The sequence below is a fragment of the Cynocephalus volans genome, chromosome 14 (assembly GCF_027409185.1).
Source record: "Cynocephalus volans isolate mCynVol1 chromosome 14, mCynVol1.pri, whole genome shotgun sequence".
NCBI classification, from domain to species: Eukaryota; Metazoa; Chordata; class Mammalia; order Dermoptera; family Cynocephalidae; genus Cynocephalus; species Cynocephalus volans.
The window spans coordinates 70003493-70030557 of record NC_084473.1 but is presented as its reverse complement, the minus strand read 5'-3'; the positions used below and the strand labels follow the sequence as shown (position 1 = coordinate 70030557).

At 37.9% G+C, this 27065-nt stretch overlaps 1 protein-coding gene across 1 annotated transcript in view; it reads right to left on the bottom strand.

The window, feature by feature from the left end:
- Positions 1-27065, bottom strand: part of ALMS1 (ALMS1 centrosome and basal body associated protein) — a 195664-nt gene that overhangs the window by 22160 nt on the left and 146439 nt on the right. The window contains 1 exon segment of the mRNA XM_063078238.1: positions 2989-4148. Within this exon segment, the coding sequence (XP_062934308.1) occupies positions 2989-4148 (1160 nt within the window).

Here is a 27065-nt window from a genome sequence, read left to right as displayed (position 1 = left end):
TGGCAAGGACATCATGAAATTGAAACCCCTGTGAACTGCTGGTAGGAATGTAAAATAGTGCAGCCACTATGGACACGTGATTCCTCAATAATTTAAACACAGAATTACCAAATGACCCAGTATTTTCCACGTCAAAAAAAAAAAAAAAAAAGCATACAGGTGTTTAAACAAAAACTTGAACACTGATGTTCTATATCAGCTCTATTCACAATAGCCAAAAGGTGGAAACAACCCAAATGCACATCAGTGGATGTATGGATAAACAAAATATAGTAAATATATGCAATGGAATATTATTCAGCCACAAAAAGCAATAAAGTACAGTTGGTCCTCTGTATCCATGGGTTCTGCATCTGTGGATTCAAGCAACTGCAAATCAAAAATATTAAAAAAAAAAAAATACAGATTGAAAAAATCAGTCTAACAACTATTTACATAACATTTACATTGTGTTAGGTATTATAAGTAATCTAGAGATGATCTGAAGTGTATGGGAGGATGTGTGTAGGTAATATGCAAATCTACACCATCTTACATCAGGGAACATGAGCATCTGTGGATTTTGGTATCCATGGTGGTGGGGGAGGAGTTGGTCCTGGAACCAATACCCCATTGATATGGGACAACCTGTACTGATACATGCTATGACGTGGATGTACCTTGAAAATATGCCAGTGTGAAAGAAGCCTGACACAAATGTCGCATATTATATGATTCCATTTCTATAAAATAACCAGAATTGGTAAATCCAGTGACAGAAAGTTGATTATTGGTTGCCACGGGCTGGTTGGGAGGGGGAATAAGAAGTCACTCCTTAATGGTCAAAACTATAAACTTTATGTTACGTACATTTTAACACACACACACACACACACACACACACACACACACCCCTCCTACCTGGGTCCTTTTCCTTAATGGTCAAAACTATAAACTTTATGTTACGTACATTTTAACACACACACACACACACACACACACACACACACACACACACACACACACCCCTCCTACCTGGGTCCTTTTCCTTAATGGTCAAAACTATAAACTTTATGTTACGTACATTTTAACACACACACACACACACACACACACACACACACACACACACACACACACACACACACACACACACACACACACACACACACACACACACACACACACACACACCTCCTACCTGGGTCCTTTACCTTAATGGTCAAAACTATAAACTTTATGTTACGTACATTTTAACACACACACACACACACACACACACACACACACACACACACACACACACACACACACACACACACACACACACACACACACACACACACACACACACACACACACACACACACACACACACACACACACACACACCCCTCCTACCTGGGTCCTTTACCTTAATGGTCAAAACTATAAACTTTATGTTACGTACATTTTAACACACACACACACACACACACATACACACACACACACACACACACACACACACCCTCCCTCCCTCCCACCTGGGTCCTTTTCCCTATTTCCTCTATGGAACAAAAAGCCTTAATCTATGTCAATCTCAATTCTTCACTCACTTTTTAAAAAAATCATACTGTATTACTTATATATGTAATCATTGTCATTTAATAACTACTAAAAGCTCAGTTATGAGAAATAATATTTATGGCACATTGTCTGAACATCTCATGCCTCCTTTTCTCTAGATTAGTGGTCTCCAAATTTTTTTGATCAAGCAATCCTACCAACAAACTATTTTTGGGCACAAATTGCCAAAATAGATATTTATTTATAAATAATATCACTACCATACTCATATATTATAAAACATATACAAAAATATAAATTTTAAAGGGCTGAGAAAAATAAATATAAATTTTAATATTTTTCTTCCCATATTCCAATGAACTATTTTGCAAGCATCTCTCTTTGGAGAGCACTTCTCTAGATACTCTAAATTTTACTCTTAGGTTAAAGCAATGATTTGTATTTGTTGTACGTTAAGATCTGCCTTTACTCCCTAAACAAAGGAATGTGATAATAGTCTTATGGGCGTTGTACAAAATCTATTGTAAGGATATAGTGGAAGACTAAGTTACATTGTGGTACCTTCTTTTTTTGTTGTTTGTTAATGATAATATTGTGTTTAATAATGGCAAACTCATGCCATAAAGGAATACATATTATAATCTAAAATGAGAATAAAACCACAAAATTCAACTGTATACACAATGGGTGGTACATTTCTTATGAAGACAGATGAAAGAAATTTCTCTTTGGTTTTTGTACCAGAAATACCTGTAATGCATTTGAAAATTTGGTTTGCTTTTATATTGCAGACTAATGTAATTGATCACAAAATTCTAGCAACACGAGGTGCCAGAAAACATAAAGACAAATTTGTAGCTCACTTCTAGCAACCATATCCACAAGGTATATTTACCTCCCTCCTGGCTTCAATCTGTCTTTCCATCACTCACAATTTGTTTGTTTTTTTTAAATCATGTTGTAGCTCACTTCAGCTTCAATTTTTCTATCATTCCAATTTTTCATTTACTTTTTTAAAGAACCATATTGTATTATTTACATGTGTATGTGTGTTTAAAAGCACCTGAAATATTTCTTGAAAGACAGGGAGGAATGAATAAAAAACAAAATAAAATCCCAAACAAATAAAAACCAGGCAATACTGGTCAGAACAGAGGTCATCTAAATTTGAACCTCCCCTGTGGCAGGGGTATGCAGATTCTGAAGCATCTAGCAGCAAAGCCCTTCATCCAAAGGTTAATTTGTACATGAGTGTTGATGAAAAGAATGACAACTCACAATAGTACTGTACTATACTTTCTCACTCTTTTCTAGTTGGTAAGAAATGTTATAGTGAGGAAAGGGCAAATTGCTTTGTTTTTTTCACCTGTGTGCAAAGCTTAAATAAAAAGTCCATGAGAAAGGCAGTCACATTGCCAGACGGAATTTGTAGCCATGTACCTGGATGTGTCTCCTTCTGGTGTGCTCAGAAGTCATTTGAGGATGACCCATATACAATGCTTTCTTACTGTGCTTGTTCCGCTTCTCAAGGTAACTTCTCTGTTGGTTGGTGATGCTGCTATATAATTTAATTCGCCTGGGTGACAAACATACTCTTTCATGGCCAAAAGCTTGGATCAATCGAGCAGTGTCTATGGTAGAAATAGAGCTACTCCTTTCATGCAAAGCCATATCTCTATCGGTTTGGGTCAATATATCTGATTCCATAGGAGAAGTGGTAGTGGAAAGGATGTTGGTGGGAGTATCTGTGAGCAGTTCACTCTCCTCTGAGGGTCTAGAATCTGAAGAAGTGTTGCTTACATGATTGAAACCTGGCTGTTTTCTCAGAATATATTTGTCAAATTTAATCTGTTCAATTTTAATCTGATTGGACCTCCTAGCTTGATGAGAAAGCACTTTGTTTCTTTTAACATCCGTGTTTTTGTGGCTTTTCTCTAGATTTTTATACCGCTTCTTTTTCTGAAGCTTGTTTTTCTGATGTTGTAGTCTACCACTCCATTCCTTAATATCTTGTTCCCCTCTGCTATCATCATGTGTACTTTCTGAGGCTTGAAGAGTATGTGTGATGGGACTCTGAAGAAGTTTAGCCAAACGGTCAAGTCGCTCCACCAAGGATGGTTCTTTACTGTCACTGAACTCAGGTGGCTTGTGTTGCCTCTGTCGCTCCTGGTACTTGTTCCAGAGTTCATTCAAACTTTTAGTGTGCTGAGTTGTTAGCTCTGGGGTGACCTTATGATCCCTTTTTGGATCATTAATTTGTTTGTTATATTTTGGATACTCTGTAGCCTGACTTTTAGTAGTGTGCATCACTTCTTTGTTTCCTAAATTCACATTGATGCTTAGGCTCTTTATTCTGGTATAATCTATCTTAGTCTTGTCCATATTTTGATAAGGGGGAGGAAAAGAAGTATGTTCTCTATGTTTTTCAGAATGATGCTGAAAGAAATCTTTCCAAGAATGCCTAGTGAAAACATTCTTTCCCAAAGATTCATGGCAAAAGTCTTGATCACTTGGTAGATGCACTGGATGATGAATGTAAAACTTGGCTGACCTGAAGACAGAATGGGTAGTATTTTCAAATTCTGAATGACATTCGGACTCTGAAAAGGAAAAAAAAAGATTTTGAAAGAATTGCATAGTAAGAGTTGAAGAGACTCTGTGTCATGAGACCTGGATTCTTCACTAGACTCTCTACTGACCAGCAAAGTGACCTCGAGGAAGGCACTTTAGCTCTCCAGATCATAAGAGTAGCTATCATATATATTTATCATCTGCTGTGTGTGGAGGGTTATGATATGTACTCTATATTTACTTTAAAAAAAAAAAAAAAATCCTGCTAGTAAAACTGAGAGATAGGTACTGGTAACCCCATTTTCAGCTAAGAAACCTGAGACTCCATTTTCATCATTAGGAATTAGATGGGTGAAATTAAAAAAACCCTTTTTCAAATGTTTTAGAGCCTTCTAAAATTCCTTTTCTGTGAATCATCTTCACTTCCCCCACCCTCAACATTTTTTATTGTGGTAAAGTACATATAACATAAAATTTACTACCTTCTATATTCACGTTTTGACAATCTTACTCTATATCAAAACAGGCACAATCTGCTGTGGTTTGAATGCTTGTGCGCCTCCAAAATTCATGTTGAAACTTAATCCCCAATGCAACAGTATTAAGAGGTGAGGCCTTTCGTAGGTGATTAGGTCACCAGGGTTCCACCTTCATGAATGAGATTAGTGCATTTATAAAAGGGACTCAAAGGAGCCTATTTGGCACTTTTCTGCCTTCTGCCATGTGAGAACAATCTTCATTCCATCCTCCATGAGAAGATGCAACAACAAGTCATAATCTATGAAGCAGAGAGCAGCCCTCACCAGACAATGAATCTGCCAACACCTGACGTTGGACTTCCCAGCCTCCAGAAATGTGAGAAATAAATTTCTATTATTTATAAACTACCCAGTGGTATTTTGATATAGCAGCAGGAACAGACTAAGCAACATAAACCCTAATTATTAAGTCTAATATGGGGTCAATACACTTTTTTGAAGTTCCAAGTCACAGGCAGAAACAAAGATACATAGATGAAACTATGGGATCCTTTTCACCCACACTATAGATTATTGGTGACCAGAGTTTTCATTAAATACCTATGGATTTCATTAAACATCTATGGATTTCCGCAGAGTATAATGGGGTGAATACCTGGGAACTGTTTTTATACCTAACTTATGTAAAGACTCTATAAAATTTTAGAATTATCTAGCAATATTTAAAAATTGGGAGGTTTTTCTTAGTTTCTGCATGTTCTTGAGATTGCAGCTCCTGCATTAAACAAATACATGCAAACAAATATATAATTATAAATTGTATTAAGGGTTATGAAGGACAAAAACAAGGTGACAAGAATAATTTAAATGATAAAAGGTAGTTAGAGAAGGTTGAAAGGTGAAGTAAAAATAAGAGCTAAGCCAAAGGGGGATGGGGGGGAACACCAAAAAAATAGAATTTCTGGGCAGAGGGATCACTGCATACAAATACCCCAAGGCAATCCTACAGCCACCTATGCTAACCCACTTGCCTCTACAACCTTTTTGGATACAGAGGCAAAAACCACTCCTCCTTTTTTAAAGGCAAGTCCCTCCAATGGTGCTCTGGAGTCCAATTCATCTTCCTTTCAAGACCTTGTTTCCTTTCCCTACCATATCTCTCATACCTTCAGGCTCTCCCTCTTTACTAGATCATTTCCAATAGACTGAAAGCATCATTTAGTATATCAGCCCATTTCTCTGTTACTCTTCACAGCCAAGCTTCCAAAGTGGAAAATACCTATTTTCCTCTTCTTTACCTCTTTCCCTACCCTTATTCGCTCTTCAAAATACTCCAGAGTGCAGCCACACTTCTGGACTAAAACTGTTCTTGCTAATATGATCAATAACCTCCATGTATGGCCAATTCCATTCTATATTCTCTTTCTAAGTGAACTCATCTCTCCCTGTGACTTTTAGTATCAACTTCATGCTGTTAACTACTTTCAAATTTACATTCTGAGCTATGACTTCTCTGTTGAGCTCCTAGTTCACCTACTCAACAATATACTTGATATATTCACTTGGATGTCACTGCCATCTCAAATTGTAAATGTCACTATCTGAACTCTATTCTAACCTCCTCTAGAACTGTATCTCTCTGAATCTTCTACAATTCTGTAAATGGCACATCCACCTACTGCCCAAACCAAAATCTGGGAGTTATCATTGTACTTACATCTCCCTCACCTTCCTGTTCCTGCCATTAATCCCTCACTAAACAATCATAAATCTGTCCACTTCTATTTCCTCTCACAATACTACCTGTCTCTAATAGGTTTCCTGTCCTTCCTTGTCCTTTTCCAATCTATTCTTCAAATATTAATCAGAATAATCTTTCAAAAATGTAAATTGGATCTGTCATTTTCTATTTATAGCAATTTACAGTGACTTTCTCTTATACCTAGAACAAAACCCAGACTCCTAAACAAGGTATAAAAGTACTATATAACTTTCCTTCCTCATTATGTACCAATCTTCTTGAAAACTATACTTCAACCTTGCTGACCTCCCCCTTTACTCCACGCCTCTTATCAGTATTTTAAATCAGTAAAGTCTCTTCATCAAATAGCCTAAGCAAAGGCATAAAAATGGGAAAACACTCAGCAAATAAGGAAGAGTGTAAATATACAGTCTGTGTGGCTTACATAATTTATAAAGTAGAGGAAAATAAGGTAGGAAAGGTTATTTGGGGTCAAATTCTGCAGAGCCCAGAACACTAGGCCAGGAAGTTTTAGATTTTATTCTTAAAGAAAACGAAGACCCAGTATACCATTTTGAGCAAGGGAGTAATATAATTATGGCTGCATTTCAGAAGAATACCTTGGCAACAGGATAAAAGAAGTGAAACTTTGAAGGACTATGTAGAATACCTTAAAAAAAAAAAAAGCAGTAAGTAAAACAATAGAGAAATAGATGACATTACTCTAAAATATGCTTGTTTTCCAATATCGATATTTTAAATCTGTACAGTCCCACTGATTTGGGACTGAAGTAAATACATATAGGGAATAGTAGAAAACGAGTAAGCTGAATTCCTTAAGTATAAAGGGCTCTACAGAACACTGGGATTAGATAATCACCATTTCATGGTCCTTCGTTAAAAGTAAAGGTCACATCAGTTGAGGTCACATCTTCCGAAAATAAGATTTTATACCAAGCATTTGTAAAATTTTCCCCAAATATATCAAAGTACGCTGAAAGTATGATTCAATGCTTTTTAAAAATTAAAGTTAAACATGCAAAATATCCAAATAATGCAGAAGAATTTAAGGAGAAAATTAAAGGACCCTGAACCTCCTAGTCCCACTTTCCAGTGATATAACCATTACTAAACAAGTTTTGGTATGTTCATTTAAATTCCTGCCACGTAGTGCAAAAATATTTGTTCAAAGATAAATTTTATGCATATACAAATATTTTATATTAACTGATTTGATATACCATAACTTATCTAGATATTTAGGTTGTTTCCAATTGTTTATTCTTCCACAGCATGCTGCAGTAAACATCCTTGTATGTGTGTATATGTGTATAATTTTATAGCAAATCCTTGAACAACACAACCTAAACTGCATGTGACAGAGTTTGGATGTGTTGTCTCAAAACTCATGTGGAAATCTGACCTGCAATGTGACAGTGTTGAAAGCTGTTTGAGTCATGGGGCGGATCCCTCATGAATGGATTAATGCTCTCCCTGGGGAAGGAGGGGTAGTGAGTGAGTTCTCACTCTATTATTAGTTCCCACAAGAGCTGGTTGTTTAAAAGACCCTGGCACCTCCCCTCCCTCTCTCCCTTCCTCTTGCCATGTGACCTGCTTGTCCCTGCTGGCTGCCTGCCGTTTTCTGCCACGAGTAGAAGCAGCCTGAGGCCCACGCCAGATGCAGCTGCGCCAGAATCATAAGCCAAATAAACCTCTGTTCTTTATAAATTACCCAGACTCAGGTATTTCTGTTATAGCAATACAAATGGACTAAAACAGTGTGGGTCCACTTACACAGATTTTTTCAAATAAAAATACTGGAAAATTTTTGGTTAGGTATGTCATGAATGACAGTTAAATAGCTTATCCAATAGTAGACTATCTGTAGTTAGGTATTTAACTACTATTTAAGTAATGACCCCCACAGGGTGCTGGGGTGCAGCAGGGAGAGGGAGAGAGGGGGAGGAGGGAGTGTCATAGCCTCTAACTGCCACCCTCTGTTGTTCAACTTTATCTGTATAACTGTAGTTCCTATAAGTGGAAATGTTGGGTGAAAAAGGAACACTCGTTTCATTTTTAGTTAGATACTGCCAAATTATGCTACCCCTTCAAAAACTGTTGCAATAAGTTTGCACCTCTCAGAATAGCCTTATGAGAGCATATGTAAGTTTCCTTGTGTACTCAGCAATTTTAAGGATCATTAATCTGTTCACCTGTGTTATTCTGATAGATAACAAAATCTGTGGTATTAGTATATCTCTTTAATTATTAAAAAGGCTAAGTATTGTTTCATATCTTTAATGGCCATTTGTGTTTCTTTTACTGTAAACATCCTGTTCATATCCTTTGATTGTTTTTCTATTAGGTTATCTTGATTTGTAAAAAGCTCTTTTCATAGTAAGAAAATTAGCCCCTTTTTCTCAAGTTTCTCAGTTTCTTGAAATTGTTTTCCCACTTTCCATTTATAAATTGACTCTGCACTTGGTATTTTTCTACCATGCAGAAACTTAAAATTTAATATATAGACAAATTTATCAAATCTTTGCCTTTGACTTTCAGATTCTGTCACACCTTGAAAGCCTTTCCCCACTCCATTTTATTAGAAAAGTAATAATCATGCCTTCATCCAGAACTTTCATGATCTTTCTCTTTCTTATACTTAGGTCTTTGAAATATGTGATTTTGAAGACAGTAGTAAGGTAGGGCTACAACTTAAACTCTCCCCAGACTCGAGATGGCTAGCAAAGCATCTTGACATTATTTGTTGAATAATCCATCTTTTCCAAACTGATCTGAAATGGCACTTTTATCATAGAGTAAATGCCCATTGTATTTAAGTGTATTTCCACTGATTTATCAGTCTCTTGGCCCTGTAGCACTCTTTTAACTATTATCACTGTACAATTCATTTTAATACCTTATAGTGTGATACTGTGATGTAATAAATATATGTTTTGGTCTTGTCCCCAGCTCCTGGCCAGAGCTCATAAAATCCTGTGTTAAGAGCATAGTATCATCTGTTGTTATAATATTTGTTTTCTGTCCCTAGTTCCTGAAACAGCTCAGGAATGAAGGTGAAAGAAGAAGTCCCTTTCAACCACACCAGTTTATGCTAATGAGGTGAAGTTTGGAAAGCCCTTAAGGATGGGGGGGGTTGGTTGCTAGGGTAACCAACCACGTGATTAGAGGGTTGGAACTTTCAGCCCTATCTCCCCATATCTGGGGAGGTGACAGGGGCTGTAGGTTGAGTTAATCACCCCAATGGCCAGGGATTTAATCAATCATGCCTACATGATGAAGCCTCCATAAAAACCCTATACAGAAGAGTTTGGAGAGCTTCCAGGTTGGTGAACACATGGAGGTGCTGGGAGGGTGGCACACCCAGAGAAGGCATGAAAGCTCTGTGCCCCTTCCCCATACCTCACCCTATGTATATCTCTTCATCTGGCTGTTCATGCGTATCCTTTAAAACATTCTTTATAATGAACCAGGAAATGTAAGTAAATGGTCTTTGAGTTTTGTGAGCCATTCTAGCAACTTATCAAACCAGAAGAGGGAGTTGTGGGAACCCCAGATTGATAGTTAGTCAGACATCTGGGAGGCTGAGACTTACAAATGGTGTCTGAAGTAGGAGGCAGTCTTGTGGGACTGAGCCTTTAACCTGTGCACTCTATGCTAACTCAAGGTCATTAGTGTCAGAATGGCTTAATGTGAGGGAAAAACCCACTTATTAGGTGTCAGAAGTGTTGGTGTGAATACAGTAGTCCCCCTTATACAAAGTTTCATTTTATGTGGTTTCACTTACCCACAGTCACCTAAGTCCAAAAATATTAAATGAAAAATTGCAGAAATAAACTATAAATTTTAAATTCTGTCATTCTGAGTCATGTGATGGAATCTTGTGTCATCCTGCCCAGGACGTGAATCATTCCTTTGTCCAGCACATCCACATGATAGATGCTCCCAGCCTGTTCATCACTTAGTAGCTATCTCAGTTATCAGATCCACTGTCATGGTATCGCAGTACTTATGTTCAGGCCATCCTTATTTGACTTAATTATTGCCCCAAAGTGCAACAGTGATACCGGCAATTCAGTTATGACAAAGACAAGCTGGAAAGTGTTTCCTTTAAGTGAAAAAGTGAAAGTTCTTGACTTAAGGAAAGAAAAAAAATTGCACTCTGAGGCTGCTAAGGTCTACAGTAAAAATGAATCTTCTATCCCTGAAACTGTGAAAAAGGAAAAATAATTTGTGCTAATTCTGCTATTGCACCTCAAACTGCAAAAGTTGTGGCCACAGTATGTAATAAGTGCTTAGTTAAGATGGAAAAGGCATTAAATTTGTGTGTAGAAGACATGCACAGAAATATGTTCTGATTGACAGCAATGTGTTGCCCCAGAAAGCATATGAAGACTTCAGCAAGAGATCCCCAGAAACATGTTACACCAAGCCATTTACTTCAAGTAAGGGATGCAGAAAGTCAATAGTAGCTAACGTTATATCACAATGCCTGCGTCATTCACCTTGCTTTGTCTCATCACACAGGCATTATATCATCTTATATCATCAAAAGAACGGTGAGTAGAGTACGATGAGATATTTTGAGAGGGCCTGCATTCACATAACTTTTATTACAGTATATTGTTGTAGTTGTTCTATTTTATTATTATTGTTGTTAATCGCTTACTGTGCCTAATTTATAAATTAAACTTTATCATAGGTATGTATGTATAGGAAAAAACATAGCATATATAGGGTTCAGTACGATCCGCAGTTTCAGGCATCCACTGGGGGTCTTGGAATGTATGTATCCCTTGCTGATAAGGGGTGATTACTATCTAGAGAGAAAGTGGTTTTTTTTTTTTTTCATTTATAGAGCCAATCTTTATATCCCCCCCACCAGTTTTTTCAGACTCTTTCTGATAAATCTTGTATAGTCTTTAAACTTTATTTTGTAAAAAGATTTCAATCCTACCAAAAAGTTGTAACAACAGTATAATGAATTTCCACATCTTTCCCTTAGATTCACCAAGTGTTAACACTTTGCTACATTGGCTTTATCTCTCTCTTTCACAATCTATAAATGTACACAAACTATTAATATTTTATCTGAACTATTAGAGAATAAGTTGTGCACACCATGGCCTTTCATCCTTTGATACCATAGTATATATACCCTAATGAAAAAGACACTCCCTTACATACCATGGTATAATTGCTAACTATAGTTAATTTAACATTGATATGATAGTAGTGTGCAGTTTATGCTCAAATTTCAGTAACTGTTCCAAAACTGTCCATTATAACAATTTTTTTTTTCTGGACTAGAGTTCAATCTAGGACTGCATTTAGCTGCATGCTTCTTTTGTCTCCTTTAATCTAGAATAGTTCCTCAGCTTTTGTCTTCTGTGACACTAACATTTTTTAAGAGGATAGGCCAGTTGTTCAGAATGTCCTTCAATTTGAGTTTATCAGAGTTTCACTGTGATTAAATTCAAGCTATACGTTTTTGACAAAAATTCTGTGCAAGTAATGTGTCCTTCTAAAGCATCATATCTGGAAGTACATGATTCCAATTTGTCACATTACTGATGATTACTTTGATTACTTGGTTAAGATGATGTCTAGAGTTCTCCACTGTAAAAGTAATTTTCCCATCTTTGTAATTAATGAGTTATGTGTGGTTAGATATTTTAAGGCTGTATAAATATCCTGTTCCTGATAAAGATTCTTTGCTTGCCCAAATTTTAGCTAGGCTCCTGAACCTTCCCGTAGGCCCATCTGTGCTCTTCCTTACAAAATGTAGTTTAAGCAAGAGCTTTCCATCCTCAATATCTGATCATCCATGATATCTGACCAGATTCCTCATCTTCCACCATCCCCCAGGTGATGTCTGATTATCTTGGACTGTTTTCAGCAAGAATTCTATTAGGTCAGTATAGTCAGAATCCCCCTTACCCCTGATGTTACCTTTTAGTAATTTTCCATCCACCAAGCCCCACCCTGCTCTTTGACTATACATTCCCATTTGTCCATGATGTATTCAGAGATGAGTCCAATCTCTCCCCCCACTGAAAAATCCTATTGCAGTGGTCCCTCTATCTATCAGATGGTCCTGAATAAAGTCTGCCTTTATTCAGTCATGCCTTTATTATAGGGCACTGGAAAAAGAACAAACTAAAAACTAAAGCAGAAGGAAGGAAATAATAAAGATTAGAGTAGAATTAATGAAATAGAGAATTTTTAAAAAAGAAAAATTATTGAAACCAAAAGCTGATTCTTTGAAAATATCAACCAAATTAACAAAACTTTGGCTAGACTGACCAAGAAAAAATGGGAAGACTCACATAAAAGCTGAAAAAGGAAACATTATTATTGACGGTATTGAGATAAAAAGGATTATAAAGAAATACTATGAAAAACTGTGTGCCAACAAATTAGATAACCTAAATAAAATGGACAAACTCTATTTCTAGAAAGTCATGAACTACCAAATTTGACTCAAGAAGTAATAATCTGAATCTACAGCAAGTGAAGAGCTTGAATGAGTATTAAAAAAAACTACCTGCAAAGTAAAGCCCAGGCCCAGATGGCTTCACCAATGAATTCTACCAAACAATTTAAGGTTTTCCACAAACTCTTCCAAAAATTAAGAGAACATGTCTCAACTCATTTTACAAAGCCAGTGTTACCCTGATAAGAAAACACAACAAAGATATTACAGGAAAACAATAGACCAGTATCTCTTATCCATACAGACACAAAAATCCTTAACAAAATAATAACAAACCAAATCTAGCAACACATAAAAATAATTGTACACCTTGACCAAGTGGGATTTATCCCACAAAGCAAGGTTACTTCAACATCCAAAAATTAGAGGGCTGGATGGTTAGCTCAGTTGGTTAGAGTAACCTTTTATAAGGTCACAGGTTCAGATCCCCAGGCCCGCCAACTGTCAAAAAAGAAAAAATCCAAAAGTTAATCAACAGAATAAAAAACAAAAATTGCTTGATCATCTCAACAGATGCAGAAAAAGCATATGAAAAAATCCCCCTTTCTTAATAAAAATACTCAACAAACTAGGAATAGTGGGAACTTCCTCAACTTAATAAAGGGAATCTCTGAAAATCTCACAGCTAAAATCATAGTTAATGATAAAAGATTAAAATGCCTGCCCCCTAAGATAGGAACACAGAAGGGTGTCTGCTCTTGCCAATTCTATTCAACATTGTACTGGAGGTGCTAGACAGCGCAATTAGGTGGAAACAAAAAAGAAAATCAAAAGGCACTCAGATTTCAAAGGAAGAAGTAAAACTACATGACAAGACCTCATATCTACAAAATCCTAAGAATTCCATGAAAAACTATTAGATGTAATAAACATGTTCAGTAAGGTTGCAAGATAAAAGATAAATATTAAAAAATCAATTGTAATTTATATACCTTCAGTAAACAAACCAAAAATGATATCAAGAAAACAATTTTATTTATAACATTATGCCTTAACATTGTTAAGAAGGCAATACTCCTCAAACTGATCTACAGATGCAGTGCAATAGCTATCAGAATCCCACCTTGCTTCTTTGCAGAAATTACCAGGATGATTCTAAAATTCATATGTAATTGTAAGGGACATAAATAAAGCAAAGTTGGAGGACTCACACTTCCCAATTTCAAAACTTACAACAAAGCAACAGTAATCAAGTGAGGTACTGTCACAAGGATAAATATATAGATTATTATTTTTTTGTTTGTTTGTTTTTATCTATTTTATTTTATTTATTTTATTTTATTTCATTTTGTAGATATACAATGTGGTTGGTTACTGTGGCCCACTACTGAAACCTCCCTCCCTCCTTCCTTACACCCCTCCCTCCCAACAATGTCCTTTCTGTATGCTTGTCGAATCAACTTCAAGGAATTGTAATTGTTATGTCTTCATCTCCCACCGTCCCTCGCTTTTTTGTGTGCGTGTGTGAATTTATTTATTTTTGGCTCCCACAAATAAGTGAGAACATGTGGTATTTCTCTTTCTGTGCCTGACTTGTTTCACTTAAAATAATTCTCTCTAAGTCCATCCATGTCATTGCAAATGGCAGTATTTCATTCTTTTTTAAAGCTGAGCAGTATGCCATCGTGTAAATATACCACATTTTCCGTATCCACTCATCCAATTATGGACATTTGGGCTGATTCCAACTCTTGTCTATTGTAAAGAGTACTGCGACGAACAACGGGGAACAGGTATACCTTCGACTTGAAGATTTCCATTCCTCTGGGTATATTCCCAGCAGTGGGATAGCTGGGTCATATGGTAGATCTACCTGCAATTGTTTGAGGAACCGCCATACCATTTTCCAGTCCCACCAACAATGTATGAGAGTTCCTTTTTCTCCGCAACCTCGCCAGCATTTATCGTTCAGAGTCTTTTGAATTTTAGCCATCCTAATTGGGGTGAGATGGTATCTCAGTGTGGTTTTGATTTGCATTTCCCGTATGCTGAGTGATGTTGAGCATTTTTTCATATGTCTGTTGGCCATTTGGATATCTTCCTTAGAGAAATGCCTCCTTAGCTCTTTTGCCCATTTAATTGGGTTGCTTGTTTTTTTCTTGTAAAGTTGTTGAGTTCCTTGTATATTCTGGATATTAATCCTTTGTCCGATGTATATTTTGCAAATATTGTCTCCCACTCTGTTGGTTGTCTTTTAGCTCTGTTAATTGTTTCTTTTGCTGTGCAGAAGCTCTTTAGTTTGATATAATCCCATTTGTTTATTTTTCCTTTGGTTGCCCGTGCTTTTGGGGTCGTATTCATGAAGTCTGTGTCCAGCCCTACTTCCTGAAGTGTTTCTCCTATGTTTTCTTTAAGAAGTTTTATTGTTTCAGGGTGTATATTTAATTCTTTAATACATTTTGAGTTGACTTTAGTGTACGGTGAAAGGTATGGGTCTAGTTTCATTCTCCTGCATATTGATATCCAGTTCTCCCAGCACCATTTGCTAAAGAGGCAGTCTCTTCCCCAGTGTATAGGCTTGGTGCCTTTGTCAAAGATCAGATGACTGTAGCTGTGTGGGCTGATTTCTGGATTCTCTATACTATTCCATTGCTCAGTGTGTCTATTTTTATGACAGTACCATACTGTTTTGGTTATTATAGCTTTGTAGTATAGTTTAAAGTCAGGTAGTGTTATGACTCCAGCTTTATTTTTTGGCTCAGCATTGCTTTGGCTATGCATGGTCTTTTGTTATGCCATATAAATGTCTGGATAGTTCTTTCCATTTCTGAGAAAAATGTCATTGGAATTTTGATGGGGATTGCATTGAATTTGTATATCACTTTGGGTAGTACGGACATTTTCACTACGTTGATTCTTCCAATCCAAGAGCATGGGATATCTTTCCATCTTCTTGTATCCTCTCTAATTTCTCTCAGCAGTGGTGTGTAGTTCTCATTATAGAGATTTTTCACATCCTTGGTTAGCTGAATTCCTAAGTATTTTATTTTTTTGGTGGCTATCTATCATAAATGGGCAAGCTTTCTTGATTTCTCTTTCTGCATGTTCACTATTGGAGAATAGAAATGCTACTGATTTCTGTGTGTTGATTTTGTACCCTGCTACTTTGCTGAAATCATTTATCAACTCCAAGAGTTTTTTTGTAGAGGCTTTAGGCTATTCGATATATAGGATCATGTCATCTGCAAACAGGGACAGTTTGACGTCTTCTTTTCCAATTTGGATGCCCTTTATTTCCTTCTCTTCTCTGATTGCTCTGGCTAGTACGTCCAACACTATGTTGAATAGGAGTGGTGAGAGTGGGCATCCTTGTCTATTTCCTGTTCTTAAAGGAAAAGCTTTCAGCTTTTCCTCATTCAGGATGATATTGGCAGTGGGTTTATCATATATGACTTTAATTATGTTGAGATACTTTCCATCTATACCTAACTTATAGAAGGTCTTTGTGATGAATGAATGTTGAATTTTATCAAAGGCTTTTTCAGCATCTATAGAGATGATCATATGGTCCTTGTGTTTCATTTATTAATATGGTGTATCACATTTATTGATTTGCGTATGTTGAACCAACCTTGCATCCCTGGGATGAATCCCACTGGATCGTAGTGAATAATTTTACGTATGTGTTGCTGTATTCCGTTTGCTGATATTTTAGTGAGGATTTTTGCATGTATATTCATCAAGGATATCAGCCTGTAGTTTTCTTTTTTGGTTATACTTTACCTGGTTTTGGTATCAGGGTGATGTTTGCTTCATAGAATGAGTCTGGGAGATTTGCATCTGTTTCAATCTTTTGGAATAGTTTGTAAAGAATTGGTGTCAATTCCTCTTTGAATGTCTGGTAAAATTCTGCTGTGAATCCATCTGGTCCTGGGCTTTTCTTTGTTGGGAGCCTTCTGATAACAGCTTCAATCTCCTTTATTGTTATTGGTCTGCTCAGATTTTCTACGTCTTCATGGTTCAGTTTTGGGAGCTTGTGTGTGTCCAGAAATTTATCCATTTCCTCCAGATTTTCAAATTTGTTGGCGTATAGTTGTTTATAGTACTCTCGAATCATTCGTTGTATTTCAGATGAATCAGTTGTAATAACACCTTTTTAATTTCTAATTTTTCTTATTTGAATCTTATCTCTTTTTTTGTGTGTGTTAGCAATGCTAAAGGTTTGTCAATTTTATTAATCTTGGGGCCGGCCCGTGGCTCACTCGGGAGAGTGTGGTGCTGATAACACCAAGGCCCTGGGTACGGATCCCATATAGAGATGGCCGGTTTGCTCACTGGCTGAGCGTGGTGCTGACAACACCAAGTCAAGGGTTTAGATCCCCTTACCAGTCATCTTTAAAAAAAAAAAAAAAAAAAAGACAATTTTATTTATCTTTTCAAAAAACCAACTTTTTGATTCATTGATCTTTTGCATTGTTTTTTGGGTTTCAATTTCATTAAGTTCTGCTCGGATTTTAATGATTTCTTTCTGTCTGCTAACTTTAGGTTTGGATTGTTCTTGATTTTCTAGTTCTTTAAGGTGAAGTGTTAGATTGTTCACTTGCCATCTTTCCATTCTTCTGAAGCGAGCATTTAATGCAATAAATTTCCCCCTTAGTACTGCTTTTGCAGTATCGCACAGCTTTTGGTATGATGTATCATTATTTTCATTAGTTTCAATAAATTTTTTGATTCCCTGCTTGATTTCTTCTTGGACCCATATGTCATTAAGTAGAATGCTGTTTAATTTCCATGTGTTTGTATAGGTTCCAGAATTTCATTTGTTATTGATTTCTAGTTTTAATCCATTGTGGTCTGAGAAAATACATTGGATGATTCCAATATTTTTGAATTTGTTTAGACTTGATTTGTGACCTAATATGTGATCTATCCTGGAGAATGATCCATGTGCTGATGAGAAGAATGAATATTCTGAGGTTGTTGGATGGAATGTCCTGTAGATATCTGCCAAATCCAATTGGTCTAGAGTATTGTTTAGATCTTGTGTTTCTCTGCTGATTCTTTGCCTAGATGATCTGTACAATATTGACAGTGAGGTGTTCAGGTCCCCTGCTATTATGGTATTAGTATCTATTTCCTTCTTTAGGTCTAATAGAATTTGTTTTATAAATCTGGCTGCTCCAACATTGGGTGCATATATATTTATGATTATTATGTCTTCTTAATGGATCAATCCTTTTATCATTACGTAGTGTCCCTCATTGTCTCTTTTTACGGTTTTTAGTTTAAAGTCTATTTTATCAGATATAAGAATAGCTACTCCAGCTCATTTTTCTTTTCTGTTTGCATGGTAAATCTTTTTCCATCCTTTCACTCTTAGTCTATGTGAGTCTTTATGGCTGAGGTGGGTCTCTTGAAGGCTGCATATAGTTGGGTCCTCCTTTTTAATTCAGGCAGCCAGTCTGTGTCTTTTGATTGGGGAATTTAAGCCTTTTAATTAAGAGTTGTTATTGAAAAGTGTTGATTTATTCCTAGCATTTTATTGATTATTCTTTGGTTGTCTTAGGTGTCTTTTGTTCCTTGCTTTCTGATTTACTGTTTGTTTTCTGTATTTGTTGGTTCCTTGGGCTGTAGATAGCCTTTTTGTTTGTTTTCTCTTCATGAATGCCATTTTTATTATACTAGTGGGTTTTGATTTTTCTTGGGTTTTTATGGCAGTGGTAGTTATTTTTCAGGAACCAAACCCAGTACTCCCTTGAGAATTTCTTGTAAGGGTGGTCGTGTGGTGGTGAACTCCCACAGTTTTTGTTTGTTTGAGAAATATACTATTTGCCCTTCATTTCGGAAGGATAGCCTTGCAGGGTAGAGTATTCTTGGCTGGCAATCTCTCTCTTTTAGTATTTTGAATATATCATCCCATTCCTTTCTGGCTTTTAGGGTTTGTGATGAAAAGTCTGATGTTAGTCTGTTTGGGCTCCCTTATAGGTGATTTGATGCTTCTCTCTTGCAGCTTTTAAGATTCTCTCTTTGTCTTTGAGTTTTGCCAATTTGACTATAACATGTCTTGGAGAAGACCTTTTTGGGTTGAATACGTTTGGAGATCGTTGAGCTTCCTGGATCTGAGATCTGTGATTTTTCCTATACCTGGGAAGTTTTCTGCCACTATTTTGTTGAATATGTTTTCAGTGCAATCTCCTTTTTCCTCCCCTTCTGGAATACCCATGACTTCGATATTTGAGCGCTTAAGGTTGTCTGATATCTCTCTCAGATTTTCTTCAATGCCCTTGATTCTTTTTTTTTTTTTCTGTCTGCGTGTGGTTTTCCAAACAGCCCATCTTCAAGTTCAGAGATTCTCTCTTCAACTTCCGCAAGCCTGCTCGTTAAACTGTCCGTTGTTTTTTTTTATTTCGCTGAATAAATTCTTCAGTTTGCCAGTTCTGCTACATTTTTTTTCAGGGCATTGATTTCCTTGTACATTTCTTCTTTCAGGTCCTGTATACTTTTCCTCGTTTCATCATGTTGTCTAGCTGAGTTTTCTTGTATCTCATTCAGTTTCCTTAGAATTATCACTCAAAATTCCTTGTCAGTCATTTGGAGGGCTTCTTGTTCCATAGGATCTAGAGCTTGAGGGTTATTACCTTTGGTGGTGTACTTTCTTGATTTTTCGTATTTCTGGTATCTTTTCTTTGATGTTTATTCATTGTGGCAGGGGGTCTCACAGTCCACAGGTTTGACACTATTGTCTGACTAAGATGTTGCTGGGGTTGCCAATTTGATATGGCTACCTCAGTGACTGCTCAGTTGGCCACTAGTGCCTTGCATGTGTGGTTGCCTCGGGTCTTGCGCCTCTCCGGGGAGCCACCTGTCTGGTCAGCTTGTACTTGGCCGGGCTGCTGGGTCACGGGGTGGTACCGCAGGGTGTGTGGTCTCTGCCGAGTTTCCACCTCCCCTTCTGGACGTCTCCCTGTTCCATGCGCACTGGGCCAGGCTGCTGGGATGCATGGAGGCAACGCAGAGCTTGTGGTCTCTGCGAAGCTTCCCCTTCCCCTGCTGGATGTCTCCCTGCTCCATGCGCGCTGGGCCTGGCTTGGGATGGAGCCGGGTGGCAGCGGTGAAGCCTACCTGCTGCTGGATAGCACAGCAGCGGCACCCCCACAGGGTGTGTGGTCTCTACAAAGCTTCCGCCTCCCCTGCTGGACATCCCTCTGCTCCGTACACACTGGCCCGGGTTGCTGGATCACTCGGCAGCGGTGTGGTCTCTGCAGAGCTTCTGCCTCCCCCACTGGACGTCTCCGTGCTCCGCTCCGTGTGCACTGGGCCGGGCTGCTGGATCATGCAGCGGCGGTGTGGTCCCCACTGAGTTCCGGCCTCTCCTGCTGGATGTCACCCTGCTCCGTGCGCAGTAGGCCGGGCTGGGAATGGAGCCAGGTGCCTGCGGTGAAGCCTACCTGCTGGATCGCGCAGTGGTTGCCCCACAGGGTGTGTGTTTTCTGTGGAGCCTCCACCTTCCCTGCTGGACGTCTCTCCACTCCGTGCGCACTGGGCCAGGCTGGGAATGGAGCTGGGTGTCAGCGGTGAAGCCTATCTGCTGGATCGTGTGACGGCGGCCCCACGGGGTATGTGGTCTCCGCGGAGCTTCTGCCTCCCCCACTGGACATCTCTCCGTTCCGTATGTACTTGACATTATGTTTTTATAGTTGTAAATCGGTTGATTTGTGGGAGAAAGTGATGCTAGGGACTGTGTATTCCACCATCTTGACCAGAAGTCTAGATTAATATTATTATTGAGCAGAAATAAACTCATATGTCTAAGGAGAACTGATTTTTGATAACAGAACCAAGACCATTCAAATGGGAAAGAATAGTGTTTTTAACAGATGATGCTGTGACAAGTGGATATTCAGATGGAAAAGAATGCAGTTAAACCACGCCATATACAAAAAGTAACTCAAAATGGATCAATGGCCTAAATGTAAAAGATAAAACTATAAAACTGTCAGAAGAAAACGTAGCGGGGTAAATCTTCATTACCCTGGATTTGGCACAGGAATCTTGGATATAACACCAAAACCATGAGCAACAAAAAATAAAATATATAAATTGGATTTCATCAAAATTGAAAACTTTTGTACTTCAGGGATACCGTCAAGAAAATAAAAAGACAACCATAGAATGGAAGAACATATTTTTAAATCATGTATGTGATGAAAGTTATGTACTAGAATACATAAAGAACTCTTACAACTCAATATAAAAAGATAAATAACCCAATTAAAAGCCATGCAAGGATCTGAATAGATATTTCTCCCAGGAAGATATTCAACTGGACAATAAGCACATGAAAAGATGTTCAACATCATTAGTCATGAAGGAAATGCAGATCCATCCAACAGCTGCAGAGTACACATTCTCTCAAACTGCACATGGAATATTCTCTAGGATAGGTCATATTTTAGGCCAAGAAACAAGTCTTCGCAATTGAAAAAGATAAGGATTATATCAAGTATGTTTTCTAACCATAATGTTAGTATAAAACTAAAATCAACAACAAGAAAAACTTTGGAAACTTTACAAATACATGAAAATTAAACAATATGCTCCTAAACAACCAAGGGATCAATGAAGACATTAAAAGAGAAATTTAAAAATTTCTTGACACAAACAAAAATGGAAATGCATCATACCAAAACTTATGGGACACGGCAAAATCAGTTCTAAGAGCAATTCTAACAGGAAAATTCCAAGCAACAAATGCCTACATGAGAAAAGAAGAGAGATTTCTAATAAACAACCTACTGATGCACATCAAGGAACTAGAAAGTAACAACAAACTGAACCCCAAATTGGCAGAAGCAAAGAAATAATAAAGCTCAGAGCAGAAATAAATGAAATAGAAACTAAAAAAATTGAAAAGATAAGCAAAATGAAGAGTTGGCTTTTAGAAAAGATAGGCAAAATTGACAAACCTTTAGCTAGACTTTATTTTTATTACAAATAAATTCTTGGGCACCTACAAACTACCAAGATTAAATTATGAAGAAACAGAAAATCTGAACAAATCAATAATGAGTAACAAAACTGAATCAGTAACACAAAGTCTTTTATCTCAGAAAAGCCCAGGGCTTCACTGTTGAATTCTACCAAATATTTAAAAAACTAATACCAATTCTCCTCAAATTAATCCAGAAAATTGAAGAGGAGAGAATACTTCCCAATTCATTTTATGAGGCCAGCATTACTCTGATTCCAAAACTAGACAAGGACACATCAACAAAAGAAAATTGCAGGCCAATATCCCTGATGAATACAGATGCAAAAATTCTTAACAAGATACTAACAAACATAATTCAACAGCACATTAATAAGATCACTATGATCAAGTAGGATTTATCCCAAGGATGCATGCAAGGATGGTTGAAAATATGCAAATCAATAAATGTGATACACCACACTAACAAATAAAGACAAAAACCATATGATCATTTCAATTGATGCAGAAAAGCCTATGACAAAATTCAACATTACTTCATAATAAAAACTCTTAACAAAACTAGGTATATAAGGTATGTACCTCAACACAATAAAGGCCATAAATGACTAACCCACAGTTAACACCATACTGAAAATGCAAAAGCTGAAAGCTTTTCCTCTTAGATCAGGAACATGGCAAGGATGCCCACTTTTCCACTTCTATTCACCAAAGTACTGGAAGTCCTAGCCTGAGCAATTAGATAAGAGAAAGAAATAAAAGGCAGCCGAATTAGAAAGCAGGAAGTCAAACTATCCCTCTTTGCAGATGACATAATCTAATATGTAGAAAAGCCTAAAGACTCCACCAAAAACTATTAGAAGTAATAAATGAATTTAGCAAAGTTGCAGGACACAAAATCAGCATACAAGTTAGTAGCACTCCTGTATACTAATAGTGAACTAAATGAAAAAGAAATCAAGAAAGCAATTTTTCACAATAACTACAAAAATTAAGATACCTAGGAATAAGCTTAACTAAGGAGGAGAAAAATCCACACCAAAACTATAAAACTTTGAAGAAAGAAATTGAAGAGTGTGGGGTATACTAACATTTATAAAGCAAATGTATTTCACAGGGCCTAGCTTCCAAAGCCCTGCAGGTATAACCTAATTTTTTAAATTTACATATAGAAATATTAAGCTTGCAAGAGACAGGAAGCTTTCCCCAGGCTAAAGTCTCTGTTGTAGATAAAGAATTGTAACACATCAAAATTGCAGGCTCAAGGACATATGTCCTTGGTGCAGGTTAACCTAAAGTTGCTTTATTGTTATGTAAAAATACTGAGGAAACTGCTGTAGGAAAAGACAGTATTTGCTAAGAACAAGCTTTTGTTGGTGGATCGACATTCTTTTGCAAACTGCATTATGGAATGTCACTTTGTTATTTCACTGATGTTAACAGCCTATATTGTTAAACTATAATTTGTCATAACTCTACCTATGTTCCTTTTCTGTAACTTTCTGGCCTGGAGAATAAATACTCAAACAGAACCCCAGTTCAGGGTTAATTTTCCAAAGGAGGAATGCCTCTCTTGAGGGTTTGCAAAAAATGAACCCCTTCAGGGCTTCTCACTGCTCAGAACAAATGGGCTTTGAGTATTCTTTTGTGTCTCCATCACCCAGGGGGAAAGAGGTGACAAAGAGAGTGTAACAAAGAGGATACAAATAAATGGAAAGATATCCCATGTTCATGGATTGGAAGAACTAATACTGTCTAAATGTCCTACTCCCCAAAGCGATCTACAGATTTAATGCTATCCCTATAAAAATACTAATGACATTCTTCACAGAAACAGAGAAAACAATCCTAATATTCAGATGGGACCACATAAGACCCCAAACAGCCAAAGCAATCTTGAGCAAAAACAAAAGAGTTGGAGGCACTACACTACTCAACATCAAAATATACTACAAAACTATAGTAATGTTTGTCTTTAATAGTTAGTTGAGTCTCTCATAGGCAGCATATCACTGGTTCTTGATCTTTTTATCCATTTAGCCACTCTATATCTTTAAAAGAGTTTAATCCATTTACATTCAAGGTTAGTATTCATATGTGAGAACTACTGTCATTCTGTTAATTTTCTGGTTGTTTTGTAGATCCTTTGTTCCTTTCTTCTCTCTTGTTATTCACTTCTGTGAATTGGTGGTTTTCTCTGGTGCTATGCTTTGTTTTCTTCCTCCTTTGTGTATATGCTGTAATTTCTTTTTTTGTGTGGTTACCTTTGAGCTAACAGAGTCTTGTAGTTATACTAGACTATTTTAAGCTGATAGCAACTTAACTTTTTTCTAAAAAAATATTGTAGCCTCCCCCAAACAATTAATATTTTTGTTGCCTTAACTTACTTTTTTTTGTTTCTCTTTTTTTCTTTTTAAATTTACTTTTGTATCTATTGTGTGTTCCTTAGCCACTAATTGTAACTGCTGTTGTTGTTTTTAACCATTTTGACTTTTAACCATCATAATAGGGGACTGAAGGATTTACATAGCAGCATTACTTCACTAGGGTATTCTGAGTTTGAATTATGAATTTACCTCTACTAAGAAATTTTTTATTTTTCATATTTCCATGACAGTGATCATCATGTTTTCATTTCTAATTGTAACATTCCCTTAAGCATTTCCTGTAGGGTTGTTTTAGTGATGATCAATTCCCTGAGCTTTTGCCTGTCTGGGAAGGTCTTTATTTCTCCCTCATTTCTGAAGGATAATTTTGCTGGATAAGGTCTTCTTGGATGATAGCTTTTTTCCTTTCAGCACTTTGAATATATCATTGCATTCTCTGCTGTCCAGCAACGTTTCTGTTGAGAATGCTGCTTATAATCTAATGGGGATTCCTTTATAGGTGACTTTGTGCTTTTCTCTTGCAGCTTTTAGGATTCTCTTTTTGCTTTTGACTTTTGACTGGTTGATTATGATGTATTTGAGAGAGGATCTTTTGGGTTGAATCTAATTGGGGACCTTTGAGCTTTCCTGAATCTCAACGTACATCTCTCCAAATATATGGGAATTTTTCAGTGGATTATTTCATTAAATAGGGTTTCTGTGACTTTCTCCATTTCTCTTCCCTCTGGTACACCTGTTATTCAAACATTTTTTTTTTTTTTTTTGCTTAATGGTGTCCCATAAGTCTCACAGGCCTTCTTCATTCTTTTTTATTCTTATTTCCTTTTTCCCTCTGCATGGGTTATTTTTAAATACCTATCTTCAAGTTTAAATTTTTTTTCTTCTGCTTGATCTGGTCTCTTATTGAAGCTCTCAATTCTATTTTTCATTTCATTCATTGAATTCTTCAGCTCTAAGATTTCTTATTTATGGTATCTCTGTGTTACATTTTTCATTCAGATCATGAATTGTTTTCCAGATTTTACTGAATTGTTTATCTGTGTTCTCCTGTATCTTGTTGAGTTTCCTGAAGATGGTTATTCAAAATTCCTTTGCAGGCATTTCATAACTGTGCTTTTCTTTGGCATCTGTTACTGGAGACTTATTTTGTACCATTTGGGAGCACCACATTTCCTTGCTTTCTCATGTTTCTTGTGATCCTATGTTGATATATGTGCATCTAATGGAGTAGCTGCTTTTCCCAGTTTTATGGAATAGATGACACAGAAATTAGTTTTTCCTATAGGTGAGTCCTAGGGTGTGTGTTGGATATGGTGTATTGGCTTTGGTTTTTGGTAGACTCAGTAGCATAGTCTCTTTGCGGTTTCTTCAGTTGTAATCCTCTTCAGCAGTGTCTGCAAATGCCTCAGAGGCCAGGACTGTGGAAGTTTGTAACAGTAGTGGCACTATTTTTCTGGTGAAATTCCGAACTGGTTGTTGGGTTAGGCACATGCAAGTGCAGAGGGCCAAGAGGCTGCATCTTTCTGAGATGCTGGGTTGCTGTCTGACCAGCTGTCAGGCCAGGTGTGGGTTTGCAGCTCTGAGATTGACTCTCCCAGGGGGTGGTGTACTACCAGACCAGCTTCTGTGCTGGAAGCATGTGAGCATGGGCAAAAGGTGGGGGGAGTCAAACAGCTCTGTGAAGGCCTGTCAGGGAGGTGAAGCAGCTGCCTAGCCAGGAGCTGGTGTGCAGGGACACAGTGATGCCAGGAGACTCTATGAAGGACTCCTGGAGAAGTCAAAGCCACTGCTCAATCTGCTGTGAAGCAGGATGCAGGAATGCATGGGTGCAATAAGGCATGGCAGCTCTGTGGAGGGCTGCTGAGGGAGGCAGAGCCTCTGTCCGATCGGCTGTTGAAGAGGGTGCAGGCATGCACGGGTGCAGCAGGGCCTGGCAGCTCTGTGGAGGACCAACAGTTCAGGTGTTGAGCCTGGAGCAAGCATGTACAAATGCAGCAGGGCTGGGCAGCTCTGTGAAGATCTGTCAGGGGGAGACAGCCACTACACAATCTGCTGTCCAGGCATGCTTGCACGCAGCAAGAGTCAGCAGCTTTGTGGAGGGGACCTGCGGGGGTGAGGCAGAACTACTGCTGAACTGACTGTCGAGCCAGCCCAGGCATCTACAGGCTTAGCAGGTCTGCAGGTTGTGCAAGGTAGGTACACGTAAATGTGGCACATCAGCCTTAGATTGGCAGCTTCCCCACTGAGCAGTTCTGCCTGTTATACTGGGTGGGGGTAGGAGGTTGTGTGGGCTCAGACTCTGGGGTCTCAGTCGTTCTGTCTGGCCCAGGCTCCAGGCAGCTGGGGTCATGGTACTTCACGTGCCCGTGTGAATATGGTAGACAGAAGGTGTTGCCTCAGCAATGGAGAGACTCAGTTTCCATGTTCCCCCAGGGCAGGATGAACTCTAGCAGTGGGTTCAGTTTCAAGATGGCACTGTGACATAGCTGCTTAGATCAGTCAGATGGAGGGTGCTCTACCTGGGCTTCTACAATAAGGCACTGCAGCTGTACAAACTCCTAGCTACTCTTCAAAGTGGGTTTGGGGCCTGTGATAACTGAGGGACTTTCTAGTGGCAAGGATTGCTGGCATTCTTGGCAGCAGTGGAAATAGCTGGGGTTTCTCAGCTTATCTTATCTCTGTAAGGAGAAGTCCCACTTGACTCTAAGCTGGTCCCTGCAGGGAGACAGTGTAGCAGAGACAGGATGCCTCTCTCTGCTCTCTCCGGTGCCCTTCTGGTCTTCCATGCTCCACAGGGATTTTGTCACTCCCCTGGTGCTCTGCACTGTAATTCTTCTGTCACTCTAGTCAAAATATAATTGTTTGTTCTTTTGGTCTCTTTTTGGGGGGAGGGATG